Genomic DNA, 23,929 nt, shown 5'->3' with positions numbered 1-23,929 from the left:
GTCTTTACCATTTACCTTTTAATCATTAGTTTTACATCATCTTTTTCATTCCTTCTAATAAAAATCATTAAATCAAACAAAAATCCACTGGTCTCTCATGAGTCAGTGAGCTACCTAACCTGTTTTAGTATTTTAGTATCTCAAGAAGGTACACATATAATATTAGCTACATTTTAGTTGTACTGACGAGGACTCGAACCTTGGTCTCCTGCACCAGAGTCAGCAGTCCCAGCCAGTAAGCTACCCATCCTTTTTTAGTGGTGTATAACTTCCTCTATATACGCACATACTGGAATGAAGTGAAGCTAAATTTCATTTGTCCTTTTGTGGTGCAGGACTCAAACCTTGGGCCTCCGATACCAGAGTCAGCAGTCTGACAAAGTGAGCGATCTGCCCTGTCTGATCAAAGTGCTTAGAGGTCAGCTTCTGCTGAGATTTACTGTTTCAAATCTGTGCATGTGTGAGAAAGAGCAGCTAGAAGATTGAAAGGTCTGCTCTTCACAACTCCGTCTTTAGCATGCAAAGAGCAATGGCTTGGTTTTAAAAATGCAACCAAAAAAAAAAGAAAAGAAAAACAAAATGTATTTATCACACATGATGTAAAGGTTTATTTCAAATTTGAATAGATACAAATTTTGCATATTTCTAGAGGATTATAATGCAAAGGTAGTGCAGGCAATGAAAATTGGCAGAGGCAGGGCAAACAGGAAGGTTGAGGGTAGCACAGAGCTGTGAGGTTTGTGTACATGATACTGACAGGAACAAAACTCAGACACAAACAGTGTTGGTTTCTATTTGTCATGTTGCTTGTTTTTATATGAACAAAGACTGTAGACAGGCTGTGCCAAACATGTGTGCAGCTCTTGACTAATGAGATATTAGCAAAGTGCAAACAATAACAATGTGAGGTCTCAACTCCTTACAGAAAAAATACAGCAAGTTTATATTAGTCATGTACATAATATATCCAGCCAAACATTTTCATGGAAAAATAATATTCTCATATGAATAGTTCTTATAAATGCAGGACAAATGGCAATATATAAATACATAGTTTTCTATTTAGGTGAATTCCAGTGGAGCCTTTATTTTCCAGCTCAAAACCAGTTCAGTTTCGTGTCTGGAGTTGATCCGGTCAGTCTGAGGGCCACGTCTTTTGCTGGCTGGTGGGACTCCTTGGCTGGGCCTTCGGACTTCCCTGAAAGACAAAGAAGAGTGTTGACATCATCTGAAATATTTCACTATTGTTTTGTTTGTTTCACTTCAATTTGCCTCTGATTAAATAAGTAAGAGGGACAGAATCTTCTTAATTGAATCTTTCATGAATTGATGGCACACTAGTTGAGGTAAAGTGAATTTCAGAGAGTGATCGGCAATGAAAAATGACCAGACGTAACTTGTGGCGCAATCAGAAGGAGTGTGTTTACGCCTGTAGGTGGCAGCAGTGCGCCCTCTTTGAGCGCTGCTCACACCCCAACTCGAGTTTTTAGAACTACTGAGGAACGGCTACCGTTGAGTGCAGACACATGGCAGGCAATTTTCTAGTAGGATTGTTTTTTTGTTTTCAAAGACGGCGATTGAATCCACAAATGTAACAATGTATCTACAGCATTGGGAGTGAGGGGGAGGCTACTCACCACAGCCGGCGGGGTCTTAGAGTAGTTCATGTGGGCGTAGAGCAGCACAGCTGTGTCATTGTGAGACGCCTCCAGTGCAATAGACAGAGCGTTGCTGCCATCCTGCATTCAGAGAAGCACACACACACACACACACACACACACACACACACACACACACACACACACACACACACACACACACACACACACACACACACACACACACGAAGTGAGCTTAAAGAGACACAAGTTGCATGTTTGGAACAAGACTTATTGCACGTTACAGTTAAGCATGAGTCAAGTTTTTCACCTCTCTGTGTTAAAATCTGTCTCAAAATGAGATACTTCGGAGAGGCAGCCTCTCAAAGTTATAAAATTCACTGCGTGAAAATGTTTCTCTCTCTCAACCAAACCATAAAATATGGGGTGGCCTGTCTAAAGGAATGCTCACGGTCAAACCTCTGGGCCCAGCTGTGCTGCACTGAAACCTAATCCTGAGGCCGCCTGCGCTGAAACACTCTCGCCATTCTGGCACAGATGTGGAAATACTCCAGTGTCTGTGTGCCAGGCGAGTCCTCAAGGCCTCGATCCGTCCGTCTGTGAATTCACTCTAAATCGGAAAGTCACACCAGTCTTCGGACGGCCACGCAAACGCAATCAGCCTGTACTCAGTGTGGGCACGTGGTTCTGTGCAACACCGGCTGTTGTGCTTTGCGGCTCTTTGTCAGGGGACTGGCGAGCGGCCCCGCCGATAGCTGTTGAAACTAAGCCCATCGTGACTCTGAAGCTCTCACACTGTCCTGCGGAGGGAGAGAAAGAGGCGACGACCAGAGGAAACCGCGCTGACTGACGTCCCGCGGGGAGTCGCTTCCTGACTGCAGATTAATCTCCATCCCAGACGAGAACACGCTCAAATACTTCCAGCAGTGGACCTGAGGAATGTGTGTGCGAAGGCTTCCCCGAGGTGAACGCAGCAAGCGGCGTGGACGAAGTGAAGTGCGAAAGTCTTACGTTGTCAATGATGGATATGTCGCAGCCGGGCTGTTCCAGGAGCAGCTTGACGATCTCGGCGCGGCCGTGCTCGCTGGCGCACATCAGTGCCGTGGATCCCTCGTCGTCCTGCACGTTGACGTCGGCGCCGCACTCCAGCAGCGCCCGCACCATCTCCAGCCGCCCGTGGCTGACCGCCAGCATCAGCGCCGTCTGGCCCGCCTGCAAAGGTCGGGTTAAAGCCGTTAGCGGCGTCGACAAGGTCGTTGGTGTACACGACGAAGGAAACGCATGGAAATGTGCTGACTGAGCAACTCCTGTCTCGATCACAAAAGTAGTTGTTTTTTTATGGTTCTGTGAATTTTATTGTACTCAAACTAAAGAGTATGTGTCTTGAAAAAAAACAGGACAATGTGAGAAGTGTTCGTCAACACAGACTACCACTGCATGAAGAAAGACAAATGAGGCAGAACAGCTACAGAACATCTTGGAAGAGCAAGTCATTCAATGTCCTCTTGCTTGTTAAGTTTCTAAGGTGTTCTAGAAACTTTCTAGTATAGGAAAGCAAAAATTATAAGAGCCCTTTTTCCACGTAGTTCAGTTTTGACTTTTGGGGTCAAACAGGAATAACTTGCAACTGTGTGAGTTGTAGGTTGTGAGTTCCACTCAAAGTTGAGATTTGCTTTAAAGAAAATGTACTCTCTCATGTTTCCATCAAGTCCAACAAACTCAGACTAGATTCACCCTAAAAAAAAAAAATCAACTACAATTTTTTTTTAATTTATCTTGACCAAAAAAAACTTTTGAGAAAACCCCAAGTATAAAACACACTCAACTCCAAACTCAAATTGCATTGCGTGCCTTGTGTTGTTGTCAGCGCCTGTTATTGAATTTATAGCCAGTGATACAATAAACTCCAAGTCCCATGACTGGCTGTGCAGGAGCCGGCCAGACACCATGTCTCCACACACACACGGAAACACAACCCGATTAGAGCGAGCGGAGAGACAGAACTGCTCACAGACCCAAAACCAAATTACACATCTGGCTGTGTGTCTTTGCTGCAAACTAAAGTCAAGTCAGTTGCTAACGGTCCTCGTACTGTTTATTGTTTAGTTTTGATGTGTGCCATTTGTTCTATGTTCCCTTTTAGACTGCATTTCTCCACCTTAACATTTCAACGTGTCCAATGTATCTCAGTGAAATCAGTGAACAGAGTCAGCTGATCAAAAATCACCAGACCGGTTGATAAAACACCTCCAGCTGATGGAGCCGACCAACATCTCACAGACGCCTTCCTGCTCTTGTCTGCTGCATGGCTGATACTGTTAGAGGGGAGAACTCCAACTTAACATAGAGCTGTGTTATCGCTGCTTGCACAAACATTTCCACACACACACACACACACACACACACACACACACACACACACACACACACACACACACACACACGAGAACAACATGTCCTCAATTATAATACCTTATGCAGGATGTGCATACAGAAATAAAATATGACCTGAATGACCATAGAAAGAGCCACAGGCAAACCTTTGATAGTTTCGAGAAATTAAACTTTTTTTTTGTAAACTTTATTTCAGATACAAACAAACAAACAAGTTACTAAAATTAAACTTCAAACTTGCCTGGCTCGCCTTTGCGTTGACGTTGCCCTGGACAAAGAGCTTCTGGACCACAGCCATGTCCTCCTCTTCCTCCTTCACAGAAGACAGAGCAGCCAGCATGATGGCCGTGTAGCCGGCCTTGTTCTGCTTGTCCACACTGCACACACCTGCAGGGGGCACCGTCTCGTCAACACACGTTTCAGCACAAGCACGATCAACATGTAGGCGCACGTTTGACACTTCACTGTCCCTTAAAGAATGAATTGAATAAGAATTGGCTCTTCTTAGTACTGTACAAGCTTCATATGTAAAAAATTATTACATGGTGCAATTTGTTTTGATAGGTGGTGAGGGATGTACACCATAAAATATCAATGTTTGCACCTGAAGATGCCAGTTGCTTTAACTCAATCTTCAAGTACTAGCCTAAAGCTACCTTGGTGCTAACGTGAATAAAATAAAATTTAAAAAAAAGCTTGCTAACGCTAATGGACATTTAACGGTTACCGTGTGGACGGTTTTGTCACGGACCTGTGTCAAGCAGCAGCTCCACCACACCGAAGTTGGAGTGAGACACACTGTAGTGCAGGGCTGTGTTCCCGTTCCCGTCTGTCATGTTGACCACGTGTTTCAGCAGGACCGAGGACACCTCGGAGAACGCCATCAGGTAGTCGGAGACCCGCGGCGGCTGAGCCATCTTGCCGCTGGAGATGCGGAACCACTCAAGCTGGACCATGTGAGTGCTGGAGAGCTGGAGGGGAGGGCGGAAAGCTGTGGCTACCTCACAAATACGTTTGACACGATTTTAGCGTCACAGGTGCATCTCCGCTAGCTAGAGAGGATCTGATTTCATCCAATACCAGTATAGGAAGTCGTTATGGTTCAATTTACTGATCACACACTGGAGAGAAAAAAAGGGAGGCTTCATGTCACTGATCCAAATACATTTTGTAGTTAGCTGTGAACTGGTTGCATGTTAACAGTAGCTTAGCAGTTGGCTAACTCAGCTAATTCAACAGCCAAAAGAAACAAATCATCAGACACCCACTCAAAACCTGTATGCTATTTTTACATCAATAAAGTAGCACATGAATTGGAACTGGATCAGAGCTGACCAGCTGTGATCTTTACATCCCCACTGTTGCCAAATGAACAATAATGAAGATATGTATCAGTGTTTCCCCTACGGACGTCAACAATGATCAACTTCCTGGCCCATTTATTACACTGGACTCCTGTTATTGTTATCCAAAGTCCCTATTGTTCTCAACAAACGTTAGCCAGCAAATGCCCCCAAACAAGATGGACATCTCCAGCTTTCATCAACCGCTAATAACGCACGAGCGACGTGCGGCGTGAACGCGCAGCTCAGTGAATGCGAGGAAACATGCAGGAACGCACCACTTCCTTACTCTTCAGCGTCTTGATGTCATCGTTGAGGTGGTGCTTCAGGATGAGGCAGGCCTCGCGCATCTTTGAGCTCAACTCGAACCTGGGACGCACGAGACGTTAAACTCTGCAACGCTCACGTACTAGCATCTAAGGTGTGTTCACAAACAAAAACAACGCACTTCTCCTTGACACCATCGGATGAGTAGTTTGATGCCATCAACGTTTCCTCATCGGTGTCACTTTCATCCAGGTTGACGTTTCTCTCCTCCTCAGACGTTTCCTCCAGTGCCGCCTCGTCCTCCTCCGTGCTGTCCAAACATTCACCTTCTCCACTCTCCACAGACGAGCTCCCATCTTCTTCCTCGTCCTCTTCATCCTCCTCCTCTTCTTCCTCTTCACTGGACGTAGATTCATACCTGATGGAAACAATGGTTTTACTGCCATGCAACCTGCGCAGGTCTCACAGTGATTTAGATTTGAGTTTCTACTGGGGTTCCTATGTACCCACCCTCCGTTCAGGATGCCAACAAACTGCAGGCTCTTCTTGCCTGTGCTACGACTCTCGCTGGAGTTACTGCCATCCTTCCTCTTCATGATCGATTTCAGCATGCCTGTAACCGTGGAGGAAGCAGAGAGATTGAGCAGACTGGCCACTCTGCGCAAACGACATCAACAACAACATTCTGGAGGATTCTTCACCCCCAGTGGAATCTGCGGATTTCTTTTGCAAACAGAGAACGACCTATGCTGATTGTTTTTAGATGATTACTCCTGAAGGCTGGGCCACTCAATTCAGAGTTGAGAAGAAAAGAACTGAATGTGGGTCTGATTTGGAATTTCTAATGAGACATATTCCCAGACAATCCCCACAACCTCCCCGACCCTTGACCCCTCCGGTTTCTCACCCGTCTTGGCGCTGCCGGCTGCAGTCTTCTCTCCTTGCTCTTCCTCCTTCATCTCTGCCACGCTGACCACCTCCTCTTCCGGTGAGACTTTGTAGTCGGCGATGGTCAACTGTCTCTTTTTCAGCACTTTACGCCCGTCTGTCTCCTCCTTGCTTAAGTCATCACACTGGCAACCGGTGCTGACCAGCTGAACAGGAGCTGGTTTAACTGGTTCTGCTGCAGCCTCAGTCTGGGTTCCTTGTTCCAGCTGGTAGACTGACACACTCTCTCCCACACAGGCGTCGGTCATATCAGGACAGCACAGTATTGAGGCATGTGCCACTGTGGGAGCGAGGGTCTCTGCTTGGACATGCACCATGTCTGGTTTTGCAAGGACACCCTTCTCAAAGGTCACTTTGGTGTTTTTCTCATCCATCTGCTTCTTGAGGACCATGAAGTCTTTGTTGGCTGCACTCAGCCGGTTCTCAAGAGCAACGATGGACTCCTGCTGGAATCTAACGGTGTCTTGCAGTGTGTCAATCTCCCGCTGTGCTTCAGTCGTCACGCCGAGCAGGGATTCCATGACCCAAACCTCGGCCTCCTGCGTCTCCACTCTGCTCTGTGTTCCTTTCTCTTGAACTGACGGAACATCTGTCCCCGTGCCTCTGTCACCAACGCTGACCCAGGTGCCTTCACATGCATCTTTTAGGCCCTGGCTGTAGTAGAAAACAATAGAGTCCATTGGTCGGTCATCTCCAACAGCTACTGACTTTCTCTCAACGACGGGCACCTTTTCTGGAGCTTTCACTAAAAGTTTGGGCGGAGAATCTTTCGCTTTCTCCTCAAATTTCTCAGTTAGCCTCTTCAGCTCACTAGATTTCCCAGGACCTTTGTGCCCTGGTGAGGTTACAGGAGGCACTTGACTGTGGTCGCTGTGGGTCTCTGTGGTCTGGGTGCAGGACTCTGTGGACGGTTTCCTCTGCCGGACCATCTCGGCAGCCTCGTTCTTTTCCTGCAGAGCTAAAAGCAGCATGTCTTTCTCTGCACGGAGCTTGGCCAACTCTCGCTCCAGCGCAGGGACGCCCTTGACCCTCTCCTCCATCTCCTTCAACTGTTTCAAGGCCGTGGCCATCTGCTCTCTCACCGTCTGCAGCTGGCTGGGTGGGATCGGCGTCATGGCGCTGCCTGCAGCCGGGGTGCTGAGACCAGAGGTGTAAGGGCTGGGTTTGATGGGCAGCGACTGGGCGGACGGAGACGGCGCAAGCTGCTTCGGAGGATCCGCCAGCTGGAAGCGCCCGCCGCCGTTCTGGTGCTGGTGGCTCTGCTCCTGCTGTAGCCGTCGGCTGGTCTCCAGCAGAGTCCGCTCAACTCTGGGGTTGCGCTGAGGCGGAGGGGGTGGCACCTTTGCTCCAGCGGACAGAGGGGGGACGTTCACGAGGGCCACGGGGGAAAGACCGAGGCCTTCGCAGGGGGCCGAGCCTAGGCGGTGGCGAGGCGGCGGCGGCGGAGGAACTCTGCCGTCCTCACTTGCCGGCGACGACAGCGACTCGGTGGATGTCCAGCCGCTTGTACGCCCTCCAACACTTGGACTCCTATGGGAAAGTCTGAGACCCCGGCCGGAGCGTCGGGAGCCCACAGGTGCCCGGCGGAGATTGTGGCCGCTTTCGATCTCCTCGACATATTTGAGGAAGTCCAGGTCCAGTTGGAAACCGTACGGAGTCTGGACAGAGTAGGAGCCAGGCTGCTCCGACTCATCCTGGCTGCTGTAAATGAATGGAGAGCCCAGATCTAAAGGAAGGAAAACATGCAGGTTAAAAATAGGACCAAGCATCCTGATGGGCTTTTTTGTTAGGTATTTCAACTTTTGCGTTTTCTCCATTCGTGTTTGATGAAATCTTGGCTGTATAAACTGAGTGTATGACACAGTACTTGCACAACCGCTAACAGGCTGACAGAGAAATAACAGGTATCTCACATTAACGTTAGCGTTATGTAGCAGAATAGACCGAAAGAAGAGATTCCCTCACTTACCCGGCAGCTTGGCGTTGACTTGCACTGACTGAGTCATTTTTGTTCAGGAGTCTCCACCGCTCACAGTATCAACTCAGTGCCCGGCTAGAGTAAACAGAGAGGGAGGAGGGAAGAGGATATAGGTCTAAAACAACAGTGGTTTGTCCAAGAGGTTTAAATTGCTTAAAAGTTTATTTAATCACAATTTCTCAAGAGAGCCACATTATCTTATTTGTTTTTCAGAGGAAATATATTTACAAACCATTAAGTTTACAGATGAGGATGCCTGGAAATGTTTTTCGTTTTTTTTCTGGGTTGTAAGCGCTGGCAGCAGGCTGTGGTTGGATTCCAAGAAAATGCTCTGTTCTCTTCCTTCCCTTCCTTGCAAAGATAAAGAAGTTGCGATAAACTAACCTCTTGTTTGATTTGCAGGCGTTGAAAGACGCCCGACGTTATCTGCCCCTCCTCTGAGTGTTTGTATGTCTGTGAGGTGTCGAATGCATCGATCTCTCCTGTCGGTCTTATTTGAACGCAAGTGTGACCGTGTGTGTGTGTGTGTGTGTGTGTGTGTGTGTGTGTGTGTGTGTGTGTGTGTGTGTGTGTGTGTGTGTGTGTGTGTGCGCACGCGCATATAAACTCCTGGCACGTAGCGGTGGGAGACAACAAAAATGGAAGAAAAAAAACCATCAGTAGTAGTGAAACACCGCAGAACAAAGTCGACAACAAAGAGCCGAGCGCCGTCCAAAAACCACAAGACAGCTGCTGATCCGTTAACAACAGCATCACACCCTCCAATTCTCCTCGCCGCAAGACAGCTCAGGCACGCCGTAAAAACTGCCCGACTGTGAAATCTGTCATTTCCTTTTGGCATAATAAGCATTTATTCACACTTGTCGGGCAGGTGAAATGCAGGGAGGGCAGGGGTTCATCCCCTCGCCCCTTTGAAATTGTCTAAATAGTATCAACAAACGCTCAAGGTTTTCCTCGTTTGTAGCTTGTCTTCTCCTCCTGCTCTGTTCGAACCAAAAGTGGAAGCATAAATACACAAACTTCTGCAAAAAAAAAGGTCAAGAAGATATTGCCGTGTGGACGGATAGGATGTTTTTACCTTTTCGTCAGCGGCTCAGACAGAAGTTCCTGCAGCTGGAGTTCAGGCTGGTTGCCCACTCCACTCAGCCCTGACAGTGACAAAGAGGAAAAAAACAAAACAGGCCGTCAGATGTTTCATAGCTGTCAAACAAGCTTCAGAGTGCCCTTTGAAATCTGCAGGTAGACGCAGGCCAACAGCGTCAACCTTCCCAGTGTGGGTGACTGGTGGAACACGCGTTTCTTTCTCTCAGTGCCAATAAAAGACGTGACGTCGCTCAATAAGAGAGGAAGTACCGATAAAGCTTCCAGGTTGGACTTTAGGGTCGTGGCAGGGAGGCGTGCGCCCGACCCGACCCTCAGCTGTCGCAGCGCAGGTGTGAATGTTGACAATGGGCCGTGCAGGTGGAGCTGCGGGTTTGTGTGGGTCACAGACAGTCGCCGCCTCTCGGACAGATTTCCGCTCCCAATCAAACAAATCTGTCAGAATGGAGTCAATGAGTCGCCCAACCACTTACTGCCCGACATACCTGCACCTCTCATTGAAGTTTATGCAAAGCACACAGACGCACACAACGGCGCACAGAGTTGTGTTTACCCAGCAGCCTTGGGCACATTCCTAACACATGTTGTGGCAGTGCGCCGGCCTCCCTTCGAGCTGACTACCTACTGATAGCCTATAAAAACACACACACGCACAGTGTGTCAGCTGAGACGGCAGACGACAGACTGATGTCTACAGTCAGGACCTCAACGTTCAAACACAATCATCGCCAGCTGTCCTGTGATGCTTTAAGAAAACCCTTTGTGAGACGTAAAGAACTTCCCGAGCACGATAACGAGGTTTCTGCTCAGCGTCTTGCTCCTCCTGCCGATGGTTCTGTTTCTGCTCAGAGCTTCGCTGAAGTCGGGCTGCAGTCAACATGATTGCCCCACTGCTTGGGGAAAACGCAGTTTCACAAACACGGACGGAAAAAGGCAAAAGTCCTCTGCCAGTTGCTTTACTCGGGCCTGAGCCAGAGAGGTAGTGTGCATTCTTATGGAATTACAGCATAGGTTTAGTCAGAACTTGTCAAGATATGGCCATATTCAGGTTGTCTGCAGTTCAAGCCAACTGCTGTCTGATGGTACAAGTCAACTAATTTATATTCAAAAAGGAACGCACGTACAAACCTAAGATACAAATACAATTGTGAGCTTGTTGTAGTTCTTATTCAGAGGTAACTTTTTACTGCCACGTCTCTGTTAAAATCCTTTAAAACTGAGTTCAAACATCTCCCGTGCAGACTGACTGAAACAAGATAATCAATCTCTAAATCAGAATTGGCATTACATTTGTTCCAAGTCCCATATTGTAACCATCCTTGGCTCCAGTAGAGTGAAGAACTTGTCACAAACACTCTGCTCATTTAGCCCTCTGTTTACAGCTTCCCACAGCTTCCTTGTTGGACCCACATATTTGGAAGGGATCAAAACCAAGTGCTGATTTACAGAACCGTGTGTTGTCGCTCTCGCAGGCTACAGAGTGAAGCAAGCGAAAGGCAAAGCCTAGACTGAGTCCTTCCCTTATTTTCAAACCTGAGGTTTGTGCTCTGACACAAAATGCCAAACATCAGAAGTGGAGGAATTAAATCTAAAGAAATGCAGCCCTGCCTGCGGACTGAAGTGCTTTGCTGGCAGTTTTGTATCCTTTCAAAACAAACAACTTAAACTGTACAACATGTTGCACAATTAATCCTTCATTGTGCGCCACTCCGACCCCACGCAGGTCCTCTGGGGTGTCGCTGTTTTTCTCTCCAATTTAATGACAGAGAGCAAATTACAGAGGAGCTGCATTCCTTCCTTCCAACACCCTGAGTCCTGACCAGCTGAGAGCCACACAGTCGTATCTCTCTCTCACACACACACACACACACACACACACACACACACACACACACACACACACACACACACACACACACACACACACACACACACACACACACACAGCTGAGTGCCACTGTCAAAGTTGCACAAGCCAAAAGTGATAAAAATACCCATAAACACATAGGCACCACATGTGGAAACACAAACCCGTGAAACACTGTACACATGTTGTGAAAGTTGCATAAACACCAACACATTAGTGTCTGTCTGTCTGTCTGTCTGTCTGTCAGAGCCCGCACACACTTGAGTCTTGTGAATGCTGTGGAGATTTGGATGTGAACAGAGAAAGATTTGTTCCTCGGAGCGCCAGAATCGCTGTTCACACTCATGTTCTGGACTGAAGTAGATCAGGCCAGGCGCACTGAAAAAGTGTGATTAGGAAAAAAAAAAAAACGAAGCTAAGCACGTGTGAAACTACAGTGAACAATATGCAACTGATCATCATGAATAAAGAAGACTCTTCACTTCCTCGCAGTGATTTTTAAGACAAATCTGATGCTCCTCACACAAGTTCAACATCACATGAAACGAGTGAAACTGGAGTGGCAAAAGAGCATCATGCAAACCGAATTCTAAAAAAGTCAGTCCAAACGAGCATCTTTTTACATTAAAAAAAAAAAAGACTTGAAAGTCATCGGTGTTGTCCCAGGGTAAATCCTGGCCCTCCTTCTAAAGGGAAGTTTTGATTGGCTGTCAGGGTGGGGGGGTCATGTTTTCAACAGTGACTTCATCCTCATACAGCAGCACGTTTCCCAAGAAGGGAGAGGATTTGACGGACGGCAGGGCTGAAAGTCAACATCCTCCCGCTGACAGAAACTTTTTTTGCCTCTCTGGCTGCGTGACGTGAGGGGGAAAAACCCTTCCGACATTTGAACACACATCCTGCTGAACACATCTACACAGAAATATCTTACAGTCTCCAACAGGGGACTGTCACGCTCACCAAATTAGGGTTAGGTTTTGGGTTGGTGTTGGGGTTGGGGTTAGGTTCACGGTTGGGGTTGAGATTGGAAACACAATTCCCTACCCTAAATCCTGAATAAATAAACAAGAGAATTAAACGATCTTTGAATTATTAATATCACATATAATCTAATTTTCATGTAATTATTATTATTATTATTATTATTATTATCAATAATAATAATAATAATAATATTAATAATAATAAATAAAATATATAATAATATATCATATGATTGACAGCCAGTTCAAAACATCGGTCTTGGAGTCGTATGGCTTTACAGGGCCATAATTATCAACATGTTAGTTGATAGTATTCTTATTTTAAACAAATGTAACAATTGTTGCGTAGAAAAACAAACTAAGAAAAAAAATCATTCTAAAAGTGGATGTCCCAGGCCAGAGGCTGATGTTGTTTGTGGGGAGATGGCGTGGAAAAGTTTGGGAACCCCTGATCTAACCCACTGGGTTATTTTTAGAGGCAAAACTTGATCCCATGGCAATAAAGCCTGGAATAGCACACAATCTACTATTTTTGGGATTGTTTGGGAAATCATACTGATTAAGTGAGTTGTTAAAATGCTTAATAATAGCGTCTGCCCAAACTCTCAGTCCTGGATAACAACATGGATGAGTTTTGGGCAACTCCTTTTTTAACAATATGATAAAATTGCCTGAAAAGTCGCAGTCTTATGCTGTTTATTATCATGGGTGTGACATGGCTGTCAGCACAGAGCCTCGTGTACTTGATAGAGAGAAATAAAACAGTGACGTTATATGCGAGGTGCGAGTTGCCATTAGGTGAAGGAAGCCTTGTGATACACAGGTACTGTGGTACTGGTGGCATTCGGAGAGCCTCACCTTCCTCTGAGATTGTGCTTGATTTTGAGTATTTTTGGAAACAATGATTTTTTTTTGTGAAGAAATGTTTCAAGATGACCAGAGAGGTGAGATGAGGTTGGGCTGAGTCAAACTGACACCAGTTGTTAGAAAAGGTTTGCATGTGTTTAACCCTTATTTTCTTCCATACGAACACGCAAACGTCACCTCATAGCTTATCCAGACCGTGCAGACACACACAGCACAAAAACATAACAAGCCCCCCTGAAGTCAGGTTCATTTTCTCCACTTCCATTCATGATGTCAAGAGTGAACCTTGACCCTTTACCTCTACTCAGCCCGAGACAGGAAGCTCCAGGAAAAGGGCCTCACAAATACCTTCCCTCCACGACAAGAAGCTCTGAAATGCTAACAAAGGTTCCGCAGACGGCTGAGTAACTTCCTTTTCCAGTGTCACAGATGACCACTGAGCCTCTGCTCCACTGTTGGTCCCTCAAAGAGGAAACGGCACATCAGCGTAAACAAGCGTCTCTTAGAACTTTCACTCTCGTTCCTGCTCATCCCGAACCTAAAACCAAGGAGTTAATCTTAAGATTAATCACTGGTCGAGGCAGAGCAAAGCTTTCTCTCATGTCCTGTTACTTCAAGATTGTAGAGACATAAAATAAAAATACACCCCCTTCCCCTTCCTCCCCCCCCCCCCCCCCCCCCCCCCCACACACACACACACACACACACACACACACCTCTCCACTGGTGGGATAAATCTGGAGTTTCCTGAAGGGAAGCCCACTACTCCCTCAATAAATCTCCCCTCATCACACACACACACACACACACACACACACACACACACACACACACACACACACCATGCCCTTGCAGCAGACCTCCCATTGTCTCCCAATAGGAACTGAGGGGGGGTCCTGCCAGGAAACCCATTGGCCATCCTGAAAGCTGCTTCCTGAAAGCAGCAGGAAGGCACCAGAGAGAAGACAAGCAGAAATTGAGAGCTGAACAAATAGAGTCGATCTGACACCCACACACACACATGCACACGCACACACTCTTCCTCTCTCGGGCATTCTGCAGTCAACAGCAACAGATACCGACATCACATGATGCATCACGCTGAGGTTAAATAACATGTCATCAGTTGTTGGCCATGCACTCGAGTGTTTTCACTGTTGAGTAGCACACACACACACACACACACACACACACACACACACACACACACACACACACACACACACACACACACACACACACACACACACACACACCATTTTTCTTCTACAACGCACTCGTCTTGCTTCCCGTCTCAGCAATCAATAATAGCAATCAGATTTTTTCCTTCTTGTTCTGTCACAATCAGGTTGACTTCAAACATCACATGCATCCGCCCACCATCACCACCCCCCCGCCCCCCCACCTCCCACACCCCCGTCACCACCGCCGCCCCTTCCTTCCAGATTCTCCAGCAAACACAATCAGCCACATTCAGCCTCCACAATGAGGCATTATGCTTCTTTGGTGGCGACGCTGTTTTCGAAATGTTCACTGAGGCCTCCCTGTTTTTTTTTTTTTCTACATACCATCGACGACACAACACCGCCGCCCCCTTCCGAATGTCACAAAGCAAATTCTGTCAAGTTTCTGGGAACGTGCAACACTTGCTGAGATTTTGACATGAAGGCTCTGGCTGCAGAGAGCTCCAACAGTGTGTGTGTGTGTGTGTGTGTGTGTGTGTGTGTGTGTGTGTGTGTGTGTGTGTGTGCGCGCGTGTGGAGATGCTGAGAACAGCTGCTCTGCTCTGTAGAGCCTCACAGTGGATAAAAGGAGGCCCCTGTGACTGGATGCCAACATCCAGCTCGGGCTTTAAGGGAAAATATCCACTTTATAGTCGTGCTCCTCTGATGGCGCTTCAATCACAGCGTTCTAAAATGTCCTTCAACGGGATTGAGGCGGCGTTCAGGGAGGAGAAATGTTCTGTGACGGATAAAAAAAAAAAAATGTTTTAAGACTTTGTTGTGGGACAGCTGCTGGAGGTCTGTAAACGCCATGTTTTACCACAGGAAACTGGAATTTCACGGTAAAAGCGAAGTAGTTCTGCTGTAAACTTCCTTCACTTACTCAGTCACAACATATTAGTTCTGGACTAGTTTCCCCTCAAGGACAAACTAAGAATCACTAATGCAAAAACCAAACGGAATGGAGTTATAAACAGTGCAATATTACAGGGTTTGTGAGGATTTTAAAAGGATGACAGCAACAGGAAGCGTCAAGCTGCTCACAGCCTGTGTTTCCAGCAGCAGCAGCAGCAGCAGCCTGGTGGAGTCAGCTGAGAGGCAGTCCCGTGGCTGCAGGCCGACTGCCCCTCCCTCAAACAAAGCACGGCGTACAAATCAAGTTTTCCCCAATTGCTCCGTTTCCAACTCTGAGGTCACGTTGGATTTTGGATCTTGTTTTCCCACCGTGGAAAGACACAGACTCGTGGGGCCCGTCCGTCCCTGCAGACACTCAAAACAAAGCCATTAACTGTGCAAATGAGTTGATATTCACTCATCGCAGCTCGGCTGTTTCCCGGCCAACAAATGATTAAAATAATCAAGCAAAGGACTTCTAGATTATTTTCGTGCCTTGCTGGCCGGCTGGTGAGGGGAAAAAAGCTGAAGTTGCTGTGAAGTAACGAGCAAAATACACTCATTTGACCTATAACAAGAGACTGTGACCCACTTGTCTCTCTCTCTCATCAGCAGACGCAGATGTGTGATTGTCAAAACTACAGGACGGGTCCAGATGTCATCTGTTGCTGCGTTTTTTTTTTCACATGAAATATGTGTTTATTATTGTGTTATTTCCTCTGCTGGTGGAAATTATACCAGTTCTGCATGTCTTTGATGAAGAGGCCCGAGGTAATAACAAGGCAAGGACATGCGTAGGTCTTTGAAATGCTTTGAAACGTGTCCCAAAGCCCCTGCGAGTACACCTTCATCAACGCCGAGCAGCTCCTCTGGAAAACACAAGTGTGTGAGCTCAGAGTCTCTCTTGAGTGCGATGTTGGCCAGCCGTTTCTCCTGTGGCCACGCTGAGGATCTGGACGTGTTGGCCAAACTGACTAAACCAAATAAATGCAAACAACCTCTCTCAGGCGAAAAGTCTTCGTGTGTGTTTCTCGTCTTTCCCAGTGCTACTGTCTGGTCCATTTAATTCGTCAATGATGAATGGTGAATAAAAGCATTCACGTGCTTCACTTTCAAAGGTTCCACTCAAAGTTCACAAAGCGCTGATGTCAGCCCAAACCGCTGAGGGAGATCTTTCCCTCCCGTTGAAGGGATCGTCCCTCTGTGCAGGTGGAGCTTCTCCCACCTTATCTCTCGACTTGAACTATCAATATATATGTGAGGTACGGCTGCAGTCTTTGTGTCTCACTGGCAGGTGATGACCACAACATTAAGGGAGACAGGAACCGGGAAATTAAAGTCTGTGTGCCATCACTTTGAGATGTCCTTAATCGTGAATTAGAACTTTACAAAGGATTGCTTTATTGGTTGCTTGATTGATTGATTGAAAGCAACTAGTGGCAGGACTTTTGGGAAAAGAAGAGGAAATGGAAAAACAATTCCTTTCCCATTCTGTCCACTCTTGAAACTCAAGAAGGGGTTTGCAGATAAGAAAATGTCACCAGCGCTGCAGGATTTCATTAAAAGTGAACTATCCCTTTAAGGAAATACTCAGCTAACCATCAACTGCTTCAATTTCCCTAAAATAATAATTAATGAACAGTCAATTTCCTGAGAGGTACAAACATTTTGCTGTTGGGCCAAAAATAAAACTTGGTGCCGAGTGGATGGTCCTGCAGCGCCATGTGACCAGTTGTTTGGAGCCAAAATAGACCCCAAAGTTACCTCAAGTGACTTATTTCTTAAACAAAATGTCACGTTGCCATCCGACTGAGGGCAACCACGTTCCATTTAGTTGTAACGCAGCCAACATTTTTAATGTTACTGTCTGGTAGACACCCTGTTCTGCAACAGACAAAACAAGAGGGAGCATAAAATAACATAAAGTTCTCGGACACAAACTAGGACACAGAAGGTTTGTTTCACCCCGCAAGGCTGAAGTAGCAACATTTTCATATGACTTCACAGGGCTGAAGTGCTTTTCCAGACACACCTCTGTGCAAAACACAAGCCTCTTTGAGCCCGTAAACACAGATAGATCTGTGCGCTGCAAAGAGTCTGGGGAGCCGCTTTAAAAGTGGAGCTGAAGGCGTCGCCTCCACTTCCCCCCAAAGAAGCTCGAACTCAGCCACCGGCCCTGAAAGAATGAGGACAAGACGGTGTTGTGGAGTCTGAGTGCAACCACAAAACCAAAGGCTCTCCCTTTCTAGTTTGTTGCAAAGCACTTCCATTGTTTCAAAGCTGGAAATGGAGCTTAAAAGGATTGTGGCCTCGTGCCGACACGCAGTGTTTCCAAAAGCAGCGACGCAGCAGTTTGGTTGTCCGGCAGACGAGATCCGACCTTGTCGCCTGCTGTCTGAAAACAAAGTCTGTCGGCTGCTAGAAAACTTCCAGTCTAGACTCTCACAGTTTCTGCAAGTCAGTGAGGGGAGGAAAAACAAATGAAGCTGGTGCTCGCAAACTGCGGACGGGGGTAAACAGTTGGGTGTTTTCCCATGTTAATGTCATTGAGCTAAGTAAGTTAGTGCCTCCTATCAAAAGGTCTGCCACATTACTGGAGCTGATGTGGCTTTCAGGCACACAAGATTCCACTCAAGTGTAATTTGGTTTGGGGAAGGAGAGGTTGCCACGTTTCAGGATAACTGAGTTTATCTGAGATGTTTGTGCAAAGTCGAGTTACGGGACGGAACTATGTAACATCAAAGAGATCGAAATTAATGTCCCATGAAGTCTAGATGAAAAAAAAGTAAATTCAAAATGTCATCTAACAAGTTCGACATTATGAGATTAACTTGTTAAACTAGATTTCTACAAAAAAAAAAAAACTACAGTCATCATGTGGACCTTCCTTTCAGCACTTCTCAGATCTCGAGATGATTATCAAATTCAATATACAAAACCTAAATACTTCATTTGTTTTATTAAGTTTTGCATAACAACGTGAAGGCATGAGACAAAAAAACAGCTGAAGTTCTGCTTCCAATTCCTGTAAATATCAACGTTTATTGTTTTATTGCGCAAACAATCAAATATGTCTCCAGACTTTTGAGACCATGCAACAATTTTCTCATCTACACTGCACTAAATATTTGTTTAATTCTGCTGTGGACTTCCTGTCCAGTCCAGCTACCCAGTCTGAAGCCAATGGGCAACAATCCACTCAGGAAGTTTTTTTCCCCTCGGTTCTTCTAAAACCTGAGCGAAAACGAACCCCATGTCTCCCTCGCAGTGAGGACACCTTTGAGGATCTTCTCCACCTTTCAAGTGGGGATTTTCAGAGAGCCGTTCAAAAATCAAAAGAACGCGGCGAAACACTGAAAGTGGCAATTTCCATTTTCAAAGCCCCGATGCCTCCTCATTACGACGGAAAGCCTCCTGCTATCGCATTTTGTGTGGCTCAGACACTTGAGGCTAATTGCCTCGGAGCAGAGAGGTAGAGGCCGAGTGTCAGAATTGTCAACAAACTGCAGCGACTTTCACGGAGCCGATGATAAACATTTTCATCCGCCGCTGCTGCCTGCTCAGTGCTTTGGTGCAAAGCGAGGCGATAATTCTTCTTCGTGCCACAGCCTGCAAATGGTTTGAATACATCTCAACCGTCTAAATAGATGGAATTTCAAATGATCTGAAATATAGGTTGGGTCATGTGACCAAAGCAGTAATCATGCTGAATGAATATAGTTGGAAAAACAGGAGATTTTATGTTTAATGAAATGAGGACACTGCATATTGCATATCCTGCAGCGTAAAGCAATATAATGGTACAACTCCAGGACTGTGTTCTGACCTCCCACTACATTAACTTACAGTCTCTCATCAATAAAACCTTGGCTGTTTTCAGTCAGAATGCTAGTTACGAAGTGGCCACTTGAAAATCCTATCTCACTTATTGGCGTTCCAGATTGATGCCAGAGAATCAAAAACTTAAAATTGAACTTTTCACTTTGTTTCATCTTGGAAAGTCGGCATGGAAGAAAAGTTTGCAAGGAAAATGAACATTGAAGATTGAAACTGAACTAACATTACGGAACATGTGCAGAGAATCACAGCTGGAGCTTCCCGACGCTTTAGCTCTATGTTTTTCTTTACTAGACACCCCAACCTGTGAGAACAAGTTTGTCGCTTATATGACTGCGCTGGCACATCAAGAGCCAGCATTCGCTCGCTGCAATGCAACTCGGCGGCTCCACAATCTTGCGTTGCTAAAACTGCAGCCACTCGTAATCAGGCTAAAAATACGACGGCATGCGAGCTTATCAAACGGCCGCGACCCTCGTGAGGACAAACCCAAAGCTGTGCAGCCTCAGACTCGAAAACACGCACGAAAGCGTGCAGGTAGGACTTAAGTACACTTGCATGACAGAAAGAAAACACAAACAGTGGACAGGTATTAACGCTCCCCTCTCAACCAAAATGCCCTCACAGAGAGTCTATTTTAGAGCTGAAGGCAGTAAGACAAGCCCCCAGAGTCCTGTTGCAGTATGACGGGATGGCAGAGTTTACACTGAGACCTTCAGAACTGTGCCCATTAGCACAACGGGGGGGGGACATCCAGATTGTTTTCAGTTCATTTATAATAATTCAATAATCACGCGTCAGTCGCTGCTCTCACGTCAGAAACTTCTGAATCCTCATCAAACAAATCTGGGACCTCTTAACATTTAACACACAGGGTCACGCCCTGACCTGCGAGTAAATAAAAAATTAATTTTTCTAACTGTGAAATCTTAACGTAAAGCAAGACAAACACTTCAGTCTTGGTTAACAGTGAGCTTTCGCCTTTCCCAGAAGATAAATGAATTGGTCTGTACAGTGTTGGCGTGACAGCTGGCTCAATGAAGTAAATGTCAAAAACACTCTGACACTCAATTTTCCTGTTTTCAAGTTGACCAGATGAGACAAGGATTCAACAGCAAGCTTTGAGAGACACTGCAGCAACGTAGTTCAGCACGTCAGCTCGGCTGACATGTCAAAAATATCTCAGTCCGCCGTCTCACCAAGTTTAACTGAGGTGGCTGTTGCATATCATCCCTGACTCGTCTGCCTTCCACATTTCAAAGCCATTTTGCTTCCTGTCTTTTTTTTTTTTTTTTTTAGCAGTGATGGACAAGTGAAAGAAGTATCTGTCGGAAGCGGACGATCTGCTGACAACAGACTGAGTCATGTTGAGTGATCAGGATGTCCAAACCTGAGCTCAGACTCAGGGAAGCAGTTCCATTCTGGAGCGAACTCACAACTGGAATCTACTGCAGCGAACTGGCAGATATCCAATGTGGGATTCAGCCTCAACCTCAGCAACACTGTCATGACGGTCCTTTAATCTGTCATGTTCCCTGATAGAAAGTTCTTTAAAGAGTCTTCACTCTCAGCATTTCCTATCCCATCCTTTTTCTTCAAATGTCTTGCTGAGAACTTTTCAAAACATCTACAGCTGGCCGAGTGACTCAGGGTCTGATCATCCAACACCACAAAATAAAAAATACAAGTTGATGAGTTAACGGCCGCAAAGAGATGATCTCTGGGTCAGTTCCTCTGACGGAAGAGAGCGGGGGGGGGGGGCTTTCCCACCCAGTGTCACAGGCTGATTCATTAAAGTGGGAATGCATCAGTCTTACGTTTCACACTGCGAACAGCAAAAGATCTCGAACCAAAGAACAACAGAAAGTAAAAAGAAAATGCACAAGGCATCAAGCTGAGAAATGTGATGAATAACAGAGAGAGACAGAGAGCAAAAAAACTTAGATTTGACATTTTAAGAAAGGATTCCCCCAAGTCGAAACGCATGGACATTGCAATAATTTGTTTAATTCTGACGGAAATATTCCTAAAGACAAAGATCACTAAAGACAGATGAAAAATAAATCACAGCTTCTTGGAGACTTTTATAAATAGAGCGGCTGTCTTTTGACACAATTTTGGCACCATTCATGGAAACTGCAGAAACAAAGCCCCAGGATGACAAATCTCCAACTCCCGTTACTCCAAAAGCAACAGCATGGAATTTGTTTCCTTAAAAAGAAACGTTTAAACGAAACATTTTCAGACGTCCTATTGCAGAATGAGCACTAACGTCCCCAAGAGGTGATTTCCCAACCATGCGTATTGGAGACAACGGCAAAAGTTGCGATCCGATATTCAGGCCAAACTACTAATAATTAATTGAGACGCCTGACGAGTGTGTTAATTGTGTGTTCGCGCAGCGGATCAGTGCGGGGATAATGTGCTAATGATCGGTCTCGTGCGTGAGAAGGCGATGCCTGGGGCTCATCCTTACCTCCTGCCTCCTCGCCGTCCTGACACACTGCGACTTAACATGATTTTCCAAGACGGTAAGTAAAGTTTGGGAGGAGAGGAAACAACTCCTGCGCCTCTGATTCAAGTCAAGTTGCATTCTGGCCAACAGGCTCCGTTCCGTTTGAATTTCAACGTAAAACCGGACGGTCTCGTTGACTTGCTTTTATGCACGCATGCTTTATGTTTTTTGGTTGTTGTTGTTTTGGTTTTTGGTTTTTTTAAATATATAATTAGTATTCTGGGGGTACTTCAGATTTTGTATTCAATCGAGTACTTATGTGATATTACTGTGATTAATAATATAGTTTTGGCCTGCAAGCTCTACAACAAAACTACAAAATACAGGCAGGTTATGATATCTTCTAAGATGATATGTTTTTATATACACTTGAATATTTCATAGACAAAATCATGCAGTATGTTCTTCTTATGTTTAGGTCCAGTGTCTGCACTGATGTTATGTCTGATCATATTAAATTAAAGTGTCAGCATCTGTGAATTCCCTTGGAAAATAACATTTCCAATTCTAATTATAAAAATTAGAATTTAATATATAAAACATAAATATAAAATTAAAAATTGGTTTATGAGGTTGTACCTTATAAGCTTAAATTAGCAATAGCTAATACATTCATCTTAGAATTCTTTTTTATCGGCATCCGTGACAATGTTTTCTTTCTACCGTTTGATTTTCAGTGCTCTTATTTTGAAACCCGTCATTTCCGTTTTGTCAGTTCCCTCTTACTGTTCGGTGAAATTGATTTTGTTGCAAGTTGGAAGTAAACTGTAATTGACAGTTCTATCACCCAACGACGAGCTGCTTTACTTGACTTGGCTGTGACGTCAGATGGGCGTTGTTTCAGCGTCATTTCGGTCAAACGGCGCCAAAGTGAGTCGACGACTCACTCAGTCTGAGTGAAGAGTCCGTTTCTTAAGCCTTGTTTCTTTCTCTGCTGCTTGGTTTGCAGTACGATTCCACTGGTCTCTCCTGGTCTAAAAGTAAAACGGCAGTGAAATAACTTTTCTTTGGTTTGAAACGCACGAAACGCACCGACAGTGAAAGTTGGCATTTTTCAGCGGGCAGAAACACTGTTGCAAAAGCTGTAATGTGTGCCATCCTACAGCAGATGGCGCCACTTCTCTTTCAGGATAGCTGGGGTTGTCAACGCAAAGTATGCTAGTAGTTATAGTATCATTTGTAACGTTGATCAGACTACTGTTAATTGTAGCCCCAAGCATATTTGATGGGAAGATCTTAATTAGACAAATGAGTGTTTTTCTTTTCTGGTATACATTATGTCATAAACACTTCGCATATTAGATTGTTTTAAACCTAGAAAGGCAGAATGTATTTAGCTCTGATTTGTTTGTTTGTTTGTTTGTTTGTTTGTTTGTCTGTCTGTCTGTCTGTTTGTTTTTTGAGGTCTTATCTGGCTTCCCAATGGAAAGAACAGTGAAACCAGCTGAACCCTGGTTGTCTGCCTCTTCATGTTTCTGTGTCGACATGAAGGAACGCTCGTGACTGGTGGCCCGAGGGAACAATAAAGAGACTGGCAGGTCTTCTTGACTCTTGACTCTGTGTCAACAACACACATCTCAACTGAAGTTGAACAATGCACTACATGTCCCTCTCGGAGCGGCACAGGAAAACTGATTCGTCGCACAGCCTTTTAATTCATTAACGGAGATCCTTAAAGTGAGTGACAGGCATCCGAACTGTTCCATGACAGACTGCAGTGGTGGTGTGAAGTTTCAGAGGCGGACGTGATCTTCAGCTCCGCTGTTTAAGCGCTTGCCTTCATGAACGTTTACACATGAGTTTGCTAATGACCGTCCGCAAAGAAGTTGTGGAATGCTGTACACTTTGAGACATGTTGGGACGGCTCTGTTCTCCAGGTTATTCTGACCTCTGTCTAGGAAGTTACACTCACAGCGAACGAGATCCGACCCATAGTCTCATTATTTATCCGTCTGATTAAAAACCTCTGTTAATGTTTTTGTTTTTTGGAAACCTGGTGTTTTGACCCGTCCTCGACTTGCATCAGAGAGCCATCGGCACTCTTTGTGACATCGCAACTATGCATGAAAAGTGGAGGAATCTATTGAGAGTCT

General features: G+C 45.6%; 1 protein-coding gene across 2 annotated transcripts; it reads right to left on the bottom strand.

Annotated features, from left to right (window-relative positions):
* Positions 1-582: 582 nt before the first annotated feature.
* Positions 583-21,913, bottom strand: kank3 (KN motif and ankyrin repeat domains 3). 2 transcript variants are annotated; one of them, XM_076022685.1, is made up of 13 exons: positions 21,798-21,913; positions 9,628-9,697; positions 8,782-8,900; positions 8,541-8,624; positions 6,531-8,297; positions 6,134-6,236; positions 5,805-6,041; positions 5,635-5,725; positions 4,765-4,984; positions 4,255-4,400; positions 2,631-2,831; positions 1,638-1,739; positions 583-1,198 (listed from the first exon to the last, which is right to left on the bottom strand). In XM_076022685.1, exons 4-13 carry the CDS (start codon positions 8,575-8,577, stop codon positions 1,136-1,138), a joined length of 2,967 nt encoding a protein of 988 aa, XP_075878800.1. In that variant the 5' UTR covers positions 8,578-8,624; positions 8,782-8,900; positions 9,628-9,697; positions 21,798-21,913; the 3' UTR covers positions 583-1,135. The 2 variants fall into 2 exon arrangements, with proteins under 2 accessions (XP_075878800.1, XP_075878799.1); XM_076022684.1 differs by lacking the exon at positions 8,782-8,900.
* Between the last annotated feature and the right edge of the window lie 2,016 nt (positions 21,914-23,929).

Source organism: Nelusetta ayraudi, unplaced genomic scaffold (assembly GCF_046127955.1).
Source record: "Nelusetta ayraudi isolate G7.1 ecotype Tasmania unplaced genomic scaffold, CSIRO-AGI_Nayr_v1 ptg000013l, whole genome shotgun sequence".
In the NCBI taxonomy this organism is placed as follows: domain Eukaryota; kingdom Metazoa; phylum Chordata; class Actinopteri; order Tetraodontiformes; family Monacanthidae; genus Nelusetta; species Nelusetta ayraudi.
The sequence above is the reverse complement of the archived record's forward strand: the minus strand, read 5'-3'. Positions and strand labels throughout refer to the sequence as shown.